At 33.4% G+C, this 11112-nt stretch overlaps 1 protein-coding gene across 3 annotated transcripts in view; it reads left to right on the top strand.

The window, feature by feature from the left end:
* LOC106880060 (WD repeat-containing protein 7) overlaps positions 1-11086 on the top strand; it is a 112588-nt gene extending 101502 nt beyond the window's left edge. For all 3 annotated transcript variants that reach the window (XM_052968711.1, XM_052968710.1, XM_052968709.1), the window contains 2 exons: positions 858-962; positions 5357-11086. In XM_052968711.1, the coding sequence (XP_052824671.1) occupies positions 858-962; positions 5357-5542 (291 nt within the window). In that variant the 3' untranslated portion in view covers positions 5543-11086. The remainder of the gene's footprint in view (positions 1-857; positions 963-5356) is intronic.
* The last annotated feature ends 26 nt before the right edge of the window (positions 11087-11112 follow it).

Raw genomic sequence — 11112 nt, 5'->3', positions numbered from 1 at the left:
ATATAAAGATTTATACACAGAGAAAAAACTTTCGACAGGACCTCTTACGTGCTAAAAAGTGCAGTTAACCCAAACCTTGGAAAAATAATTCTAAAGGCATACCGATGACGCTAGAAAGAACAGAAGCAAAAAGATTATTAGTTAATCCTATACTCAAGTTTTATTATGCACATGAACCACTGGTAATAAATTATTCTATTTTTTTTACCCCCATAATTTACACAGTATATATATATACACACACATGTTAAATCACATTTATCTATTTGTTTGCAAGATTCCTGATGTGAAATCATGTGTTGAAACATATTGTTATATTTTGGGATAGCCATCTTTTTCTTTATTTTTTTTTGACTAAATAAACACATGCCCTGTATATTTGTTCTTCACTTCAGCTTTATTATCGTTCGTCCTTTGTCTTAAATCTTTCATCACACCTCCTGTGACTTCTTCAGCGACTCTCCATCCCATGTGTCTCGTCCTGGTCTGTTTAGTCCATTCTGTCTTTCTAGATAGAAAAAATTAAGACAAAGGACAAGCAGTGATAAAGCTGAAGTGAAGGACAAATATTTAATGCATGTGTTTATTTGGCAAAAAAAAAAAAAATTACCATCCTGAAATATAACAATATATAAAATTAATCTTTGATATATTTTTTCTTAGCATACTTTCAAGCAAATCAAACACAGCTTTCCATTTATCATATTCTCAATAAATAATTCCTGCAATAAAAAAATATATTTAGATGTATATTGTTCTTGTTGCTAGAAGTAAATGTATTTTTCTGTCGTACAAATATACCTTACTTTGAGTTTTTTATTGCACATATTAACCCATAACACTTTTGTTTCTGTTAGACTATCAGTGCTCATACTGGTCCTGTTATAGCTGTTATGGTTTCTCCAGATGGCAAACATTTAGCTTCATACTCACATGCTGATAGTAAATTAAAATTTTGGCAGGTAAGTTTTTATATATTTCTTTACCTTTTACTTGTTTTAGTCATTAGACTGCAGTCATGCTGGGACACAACCTTGAAGAATTTTTAGTTGAATGTACTGGCCCCAGTACTTTTTTTTTCTAAAGCTTAGTACTTATTCTATCAATCTTTTTTGCTGAACTACTATACAGGGACGTAAACATATCAGCACTGGTTATCAAGCAGTGGTGGGGTGGGGCAGGCCCAAACACACACACACACACACACACACACACACATATAATGGGCTTCTTTCAGTTTCTGTCTACTAAATCCACTCACAAGGTTTTGGTCAGCCAAAGATGCTATGCAGTGGGACTGAACCCTGAATCATATGGTTGGAAAGCAAGCTTCTTGCCACACAGCTATGCCTGCACCTATTATGGTTTTTAATCTTCACATAAACTTGACCAATTGAAATTGAATTCAATGTTGCGATTTGATTAACACACCCATAGCATTGAAAAGGAAAATGTATTAGTAATCATCTTATTTGACATTTAACCCATACCTACAGGTGCCATTGCCACATAAAATGCACTCGTGTCAGTGGCACATAAAAAGCCCCCAGCACACTCTGTAAAGTGGTTGGCATTAGGAAGGGCATCCAGCCATAGAAACCATGCCACAACAGGCAATTGGAGTCTGGCCAGCTCCTATCAAACTGTCCAATCCATACCAGCATGGAAAACAGATATTAAATGATGATGATGATGATGATGATGATGATGATGATGATGATGATTCTCATAGTAGGTAGTTATTGGGTTTTAATGTATTCTAACTAGGGCCAGTCCTTGTTGCAATGTGGAGGCTCGTATGTCTTAATGACCTTGAGAGTTATGCCAGCAGAGCACAAGCTCCTGGTTGGTAACCCCACCCCACCCCTATGCTGGACTGGTCAAAGGATAGAGGCCAAACTAATATTGATCACCTCTTCTCAGAAATAGAAATGGATTTGTCTAGGATAAACACCCATACCTAGAAAAAAGAAAGCAAAGTTACAGAAGTGTTGATGATAAGTCAAAATGATCAAGACCTAAGAGAGTCTCTCTTATTAGTTGGGAACCTATCAGTTAGAGCTGAAAAAGTAGAGATCCAACCGGAGAGAAGCAGAAAATAGAGCCTGGAATTGAGGAAAGTGGAGGAAAGTCATTGATGGTCTATGTCAGGTATGTCAAACTCAGTTGCACAGGGGACCAAAACTCAAAGCACACTTTAGGTTGCAGGCCAAACAGAATAAACGTTTATTGAACAGACTAACACTTTTTGAACATGAACATGTATTGAAACAGATGGTATATAATTTTATTCCAAAAATAAATTAACTTAAATTACTTAAAATATTATGTTCTGCATAAAAATATCTGTCAAAATTATAGAAATTTAAAATAAGAACAAGTTGCAAAAATGAAAAAGAAAATATAAATAAAAAATGTGCTTTTTAGTGAAAATTAAAATAATAAATCAAAACTTTCAATTTTCTTTATGCTATTTTGTCCAAGCTACATACTAGGCATCTTTTCTTGGCAACAAGTTCATTAATGTTTAGGGCAAGGTTTTTTGTTGTTGAGATGACTCTCAGGATGGATTGCAGATGTTCATCTGTAAAACGACTACTATGTGACGTTTTATTCATGTTCATGACAGAGAACAGCTGCTCGCACAGATATATGCTTACAAACAAAGACAGTATTTGAGCTGCGTGTAAATGGGACTGGGACATTGCTTCATGTGTGAAGCGATCGAACTGTGTGGGCCCCACAGAGTTGTACTTTGCTTTTAATGTCCCATTACATTGAAGTTCTATCAGCTCCATTTGAATCTGTCCAGGTGCAGTTGACTCAAATAGGTTGCGAAGCACTCGAAATTAATTTTCTGTGTTTCAAAGTCACGAAAGCACTGTGCAAATTCAGGGTGGAGTGCACTCAATTATCAGTAAGGTGTTGCTTTGGGAACACCATGGTATTAACTTGGTTCAATATTACTTGGCAACAAGAAAAATGAGACAAGTTCAATTGGTGCATTTGTGTCTCCTATAAGTGCAGCTTCACTTGAAATGCCTTCACTGCATCATACATATCACAGATCATGCAATCCCATCCCTGGAACTGGATGTTTAAAACCTTGAGATGCGCAGTTATGTCAACCAGAAACGTCATTTCCACTTTTCATCCTGCAGAATTTTGGATTCTTTTCCTTTACTTTCCATGAACTGACGTATCTCCTCAACCAACTCAAAAACTATATTGAGGACCTTTCCCTGACTGAACCACCACACCTCCGTATGATAAAGCATGTCACCACACCCCGAATGTATTTCCTGCAAGAAAGACTGAAATTGGGGGTGATTTAGCCCTGTGGCTCAGATAAAGTTTATAGTTTGCGTTACAATGCTCATTACATGTTCCATTTTTAAGGCTTTAGTGCACAGCGTTTCCTGGTGTATGATGCAGTGATATGTTGTCAACTCACCAGTGCAGTTCTCTTCTTGCATCTTTAAATGTATCCTACCCACAAGTCCACTTTTTTCACCGCACATCACCTGTGCTCATCTGTTGTAAGTCCAACAAGTTTGTCCCAAGGCAGTTTTATGTTGGATACACTCTGACATATTTTTCCAAAAAAGGTCCTTTCTTGTTGTTGTCCCCTGCATTGATTTAATGTTCAAAATTTCCTCCATGACGAACAAATTGGAATCTACTCCACAGAAGAAGATAGTCAGATGTGCCGTATCAGTTGTGTCAGTAGTCTCATACACAGCAAGAGAGTATGCAACAAAATCTTTTCCCTTTTCAATCAACTGTGTTTTCAAACCTGACCATCTCACACACCCAATCAACAACCGTATTTATGCTAATACTTACATCAGCAAACAGTTGCTTCTTGTCTGGACACAAAACATCACACATTTTCATTATGCAGCTCTTCACAAACTCTCCTTTGATAAATGGCCTGGCTGATTTTGCGATCTCATCTGCCACAATAAAACTGTCTTAACAGCAGCTTCACTTTTTGATTTTGTTTTGGTTAAAGAAGTCTGTTGTAATGTGAGATTCCTCTTCAACTCGTCTACCTTTCATTACTTCTGCTCAGCAGTGACGTATTTATACTTCTCCTGATGTTTTATCTTGTAGTGGCGTTTGATATTATAGTCTTTAAGTACAGCAACATTAGCACCACAATTAAGACACATGGGTTTGCCATCTGTGTCAATAAACATGTACTTGGTTTCCCACCGGATTTGAAAATCTCCATTTTCTGCATCGACTTTTCTCTTGGCCATTGATATAGATAGCTACTACTACTGAATGACGTCACGTGAAAATGATCACCCAAAAGAGCAGTAAGGCGGCTGATGTGGTTCATTATAGGATTAGATTTTGTGTCATCAGCACTTCACAACATGTGATTAGAGAATCAAAGGAGGTGTTTCCCAGCATGCTTTGTTGCAGTTACAATTAAGACTTGTGACAGTGTTATCATGCCTCTTTAATGTGTTTTTTTGTACAGACAGGGTGTAATAGTTACAGTGGTGTTGTTTCTAGTGTGTATTAAATTATTGCTACTTTTGGTGACACACCTAGTAAGAAAGGTAGTGCGGTCAGTGCTCTATATAATGTAATGGCCTGCTTTAGCCACACACTATGCATGTGTAGTCGTAACAAGAAGGCATGGGTGTTGCTGAGGGCAGCAAAGAGCTCTATTTGCTGATGCCACCATTTGGACAAATTTCATGCTGATATCAAAATGACCCCGTGGGCCGAATGAAATTGTTGCATGGGCCAGAAGTAGCCCGCGGGCTGGGAATTTGTCTGGTCTATGTTCATAGGGAGTGAAGGGTTTAAGTAAGTAGTAAGTAATGTAGGGCTAGATTAAGGCCAAACTAAGAAGTATAGTCCAGTATATCTGATATGATATTAAAATGTAAGTTCTGGGTGTGAAATGATAGATTAAGATTTCAGTTGTCTTTTTTTTCAGGTTGGACCCCACAGCTATATAAAATATAGCCTGTGTTATTTGAATTTATTTGTTTAACACTAACCAGCATAAAGCAATACAAATTATTTTCCTTAAATTTCGCTAGGGCAATCAGGAAAAAGTACAAATTTTCAACACTTTCTTTTTCTTCTTTTTGAACTGTTATAAGGCTTTGATCACCTCAAAACTATAGTAGAAGACACTTGTCTGAGGTGCCACACAGTGGGATTGAACCCAGAACCATGTGGTTGGGAAGCAAGCTAAGGCTTTGTAACTAAATTGATGAAAATAGTGTAACTTGCCTTAGAGTTTAACTTATTGCAATTTTAACGGTTTAAGATAATTGTTGTATTGTTCTGTAAAATGTATTTTTGTGAAATTTTCTTTATTTTACAGACAGCTTCATCCAACATCTTTGGCATCGGCCCCCAGCAGACTAAGTGCGTAAAACAACTGTCTACTCCACCTTGTCATGTAACTCCACTCACTAACTTATTAAAACTGGTTCGACTGGTGTGGCTGGACAACCGAACTGTGGTTCTGCTCACGGTTGATGGCACAGAGGCCAAATATACAATATGAAACAGTAGTTGGTAACTATTGCACCTGGAATTACTTGCAACCTGCAAGCAACATCTGTCCAAGTATGTATGAAAACTAGATTTCCATTTAGGGCTGTGAGAATCAAACATTACTTGGGCTGTTGGTGAAGATGCCAAAAATAAAACTCTTTGGCCAATTTATTCATTATGTCATTTCTTAACATGTTTAAAAAGTCATCTGATTCAGTTGCTTGTGACATTGTGTTTAGAACTTATTCTTATTCCAATTCCATTAATCATTTTCAAATCTGTGGACTTCTAATTCCTTTCTAACATGGGCCAAGCTAAATCAACTTATTTAAAATATTTATATGATGACTGTCAGATATAGGATGAAATGTATAAGTCTTTTATTATTTTGTTTAAAACTTTTTTTTTTAAGAGAGAAACTTGAAAAATTGTTTGTTTATTGAGATTTTTATCTTAAAAACAAAAACTGCAGAAAACAATATTGTTATTGAAATTTAGGAAAAATACAATCTTGATATATTTCTCATTTTCTTTCTTATAAAGAATACATTCTGTATTCTGTTTTGGTCAAAAAAAAAAAAATGGCAATTGGAAGCTATAGGGAAAATGCCCACTTGTTGGAATATTTCAACTATACACATGGGAAATTAAATGAATTTTTAAATAGTAATAATTGCAATATTATACTCATCAATATCATGGTTTTTTTCTCATCATAGTCGAATTAAAATCTTCGTAGAAAATACTGTAATATTAATATTTTAAAATTCTTTTGACTTTGAAGGTTAGTTTTAATCTAAGTTCATTAGAGTTAATTGTGAATAAAATCAAATAGAATATTATAAAATTGTTTCACACAACTTATGAAAAATTATCATAAAAGTGTTTATCTTCTGAGCATTTTAGTTACATCTTGCTAAGAAAGAGAAAAGTCTCCTTTTCATCACTTCTCAACATCTTTTCATCTTTTCTCCTTTTTCATTCTTTTGTAAATGCATCAGGTCATTCTTTGTTTCTCTTTACATAAGTATAGAAGTGTGCATGTGCATGCTATATATATATATATATACACACATGCACATACACACACACACACACACACACACACACACGCACACACGTATGTATGTATATGTATAATTCCTATTATTATTATTAGCAATCATACCAGAAGGTTGCGGACACTATAAATATAAGCTCTCATAAACTTGAGTCTACAAACATAGTTTCTATTATCCCAGCTATAGATATTTCACTTCAGTTACGTTAATACCATTGAGAAAGTCATGAATGACACATTATCCCATTTCATTTCTTTTGTGAATCTTGTGATTACATTTTTTTTTAAATTGCTTGAAATCAACACCAAATATTTAATTTAGCATAGGTTGGCTCCAGCTTAATCTGATGAAAGCTGTTGCTCTTTCTTAAACTTAAGTGCTCCAGAGCTACATGATAAATTTACTGAGGAAAAACTAGATTTCTGAGGTATGCTTCTTCCTTTACTTTGACTTTCCTTTTTCTTTTCTTTTTGCTCTTCCATTCATTCTGTTTTTGTTTTTTTTTTCTTAAGAAAAATAATACTGAAAATTAGTCTTTGACAAATTTCAAAATGATATTTGTGCAGGTAAAAACTAATAGTCTATTATTATGATTATTATTACCATTATTATTACAGTTATTATTATTATTATTATTATTATTATTATTATAAAAGTAGTGAATTGGCCAAATTGTTTCTGCATCAGACAAATGCTTAGTGACATTTCTTCTGGCTCTTTACATTCTGAGTTCAAATGCCATTGAGGTCAACTTTGCCTTTCATTCTTTCAGGGTTGATAAGATGAGTACTAGAATCAATGTAATTGAATCGTGCCCTCTCCAGAAATTGTTGGTCTTCTGCTTGTAATAGAAAGAATTATTACTATTATTATTATTATTATTATTGCAGCAAGCTGGCAGAATTGTTAGCATGCCGGACAAAATGCTTAACGGCATTTCATCCATCTTTACTTCCAGTCATAGTTGACTTAGCTTTTCATCCTTTTGGGATCAATAAAATAAGTGCCAGTTAAGTGCTGAGTCAATGTAACTGACTTGCCCCACCTCCCTGAAATTTCTGGCCTTGTGCCAAATTTTGAAATTATTATTATTATTATTATTATTATTATTATTATTATTATTATTATTATTAAGGCAACAAGCTGTCAGAATCATTAGAGCAGTGGTAAAATGTGTTGAGGTATTTCTTCTGGCTCTCCTCATTGTGAGTTCAAATCCCGCCAAAATCAATTTTGTTGTCATCATTTCAGGTTCAATTAAATGTAGTACCCATCAGATATTGGAATCAGTTTAATTGCTCAAAATTGTTGGTCTTGTACCTAAACTAAAACAATAATGATTATTATTATTATTTTGATTATTATTATTATTATTATTATTATTATTATTATTATTATTATTATAAAAAGAATACTTTGCTATGGATGGCAATATAATATGTGAAATAGTAATATTGCCAGCCTAAGCTAAGCACCACTAAAGCAGAACACTGAAAATGGTTTCTATGATCTTTGTAGTTTCCTAAATTTTATTAATCAATTATTGACAAACTGTACAAAAAAATTCAATAAATAAAACAATCTCAATATTAATAATAAAAACAATAATAGAAAAATAGTTGCTAAAGTAGAGTTTTCTCAATTTGAAGAATTGTTGGTCAGAAATTTCTTTATCTTCAGAATATTTTCATGTTGGCAGGGAATTTCTTTTGTTCAAATTCAAGTCAAATTTTTTCATATACAAAACAACCGAAAGCTTTTTAAAAATCACACATGAACATACACACTCACATGCATACATAACACACATAGTCTAGTAATCTCTAAAAAGCGAAACAGAAGAAAAAATTTTCTAATTGAGTGAAAAACAAAATGTTCTAAGAAATTTAATCTGCTTGGATTTTGTTTACTTGTCAAAGTTACCAAAGTGAAAATAAAGATTAAAAAAAAAAGAAAAGAAGAGGAAAGAAACGAATAAAAAAATTATGGGTTTACAGTTCACACTGAACAAATATTTTGGTTTGTTTTCATCCTTCAATATTTCTTTATTAGTTGGTAATTTTTACTGTCAATGAAGTGTTTGCTGATTTTTTGTATTGTGTTATAGTATTGTTTAAAATGTGTGTGTGTCTGGATGTGATTAAGAGAAATGAAGAAGAGAGAGACAGTCAAATTGTCAAAACACTATTGATTTGCAAAAGAATGCTCTCTTTTTCTTTCTCTTGCCTTTTCCCTTCCTTTTCTCACCGTCTTTTCCATTTTCATTTTGTTTTCTCATTCAATTGGTCTGTTTTTTTTCCTCATTACTTAATGTAAAAAAGTGTCCAAAACTCCTTACAATTCCCTTGAGATTATTGATGAAATTATTGCAGTCCAAGTTCAGCTTGAACATATACAGATTTGGTGTTTGTGGAGAAAATGTAACCTGGGAATGAGGTTTTCCAGAGTTGGGGGAAAGATGGATCAGTGTAGCTGGTTTATGTAGGATATGAGAGAGTAGTAGTGGGTGATGAGAGTAACCTGCATCAACTAGGTTTGAACACGAGTGGAATACAGTACTCCCTCTGCCTCTTCTTCTTTATATATATTGCCATCTTGTTCTCTCAAACTCTCTTCTTCCTTCTATCATCTATCTCTACTTTACACTCATTCCTTCATTTCTCTTCCCCTCTTTCTCAAATAGTTTCTTGTTCTCTTTTTGATTTTGCAGCATGTAGAGTTATGTAAACTGTACAGTAAAGGCTTTCTCCTTTCTCATTAACATTTCTCTTATCTCCTCTGCTGCCTTGACTGATTGACTTTTCTGTAAGAATATCTATGTATTTATTTCCATTTTTCTATTTGATATTTGTATCGAAGATCTTGCTTATCCATACAGTTAAACAATTATCCCATTTTCTCTTCTCTCCTATAATACTGAGTCTTCTGTTCTAACAATGGCATAAAAATGCTGACGGGTTGTCGTTGTTGGTGTTTGGTAATGTCATCATGACTACTTTTATTTTGCTTTGTTTGTGCGAGACTTGTGGTATGGAAACTACCAATAAAACAAAGCATTGATATTAGTATCTCTTGCTGTGGCTTTTCTCTTTATTGTATGGTATATTGTCTTAAGATTTAGGATTTGAAATACATGATCCCCTATTCAGGGAGGTCTGGTTGTCTGCAGTGAGCATGTCAACTGATGACATAGGAGTTCCCTTATTCACTCGTTTTAATCAATGATATATAAGAATAAAAAAATTTCTTATCACATTTTTTTCCCTCTTTTACTTTTTGCTACATTTTCTTGTCTCAATTCTATGGCATTGTCGACATTATTTTTGTGATTGAATGCCATTCTTGAACAAAATCTTAAAAATCTATATTAGCATTAGCATTAGTGCATTGCAAAGAGAATTTGTTACCAAAACCTTCAATATAAAAAGGTAGAATGCAAGACTTACTTTATTACATTATTTAGTTTTGTTCTTTTGACTTCAACTCTTGTCAGAGTCGCCTTTATCTTTCCTCTCTTTGGGGGTAATAAAATATATTTACCAGTAATATATTGGAATTTGATTAAATTAACTGTACTCTTCCATTACAAAAGAAATAACTGCATAAAATGGCTTATTGCAGAAGTAGATCATTGCAGTAATATGGTAGCACTTTCTAAAAGAATTCAATTTACATGAATCTAAAAGAAGAATATTTAACACAAAAACATAAGTACAATAGCTGTAATGTGTAGGTACTGGACTATTCCCCTTGTAACTGTTAGGTGAAAATCTTACTCTTGTAACTGTCCCATCATGCACCTGTCCAAAACACTTTCAGTATGAGTGGCTGAATGGTAAACAGTTGAAAAGAAGGGCAGCCAAACAGCTGTTGAAACTATTGTCTCAACAGTGTGTAAATATCTAAATTTGCTACAAAATCCATCACAAGAACCATGTTCGCATGAAAATATAGTTACACTACAATAATACAAGCCTCCTCTTTGTTGTATGAATTGAGTTAACTTTGGATTGTAAACAATCAGTCTCTTGATATTTCAAACATTAGAACTATAACAACAGTGACAGTAAAAAATATAGACATTAGATATTTCGTTAGGTTTTTTTAAAATTTAAAAAACAAAAAATATATATATATATGATACTGGACAGAATAACTTTATTGGGTGATAATCAGGGTATGACATTTTGATTTAGACTAGTCTTTTGTGAGATTGGTATTGTTTTATATGTTAATACATTAACAATACTGTGTGTGTATGTGTGTGTGTGTATAAAATTATGAGAAAGTATTGCAAAAAATATCTTTTGTAATTATGAAATTATACAATAGTTATTTGTCAGAAAATGTTTGATTTATCAATGAAATTTCTTCTCTTAATTCTGCTCAGTGAATTTAGTATATTGGTATCCACTGAAACTTTTTGTGCCAAAGCAGATGGAATTGTGTATAATATATCAGGTTGTTTCATTTCAAATGTAGTGTATGTGTATTCATGTATATATATATATATATATAT

The sequence above is a fragment of the Octopus bimaculoides genome, chromosome 6 (genome assembly GCF_001194135.2).
Source record: "Octopus bimaculoides isolate UCB-OBI-ISO-001 chromosome 6, ASM119413v2, whole genome shotgun sequence".
NCBI lineage: Eukaryota > Metazoa > Mollusca > Cephalopoda > Octopoda > Octopodidae > Octopus > Octopus bimaculoides.
The sequence above is the reverse complement of the archived record's forward strand: the minus strand, read 5'-3'. Positions and strand labels throughout refer to the sequence as shown.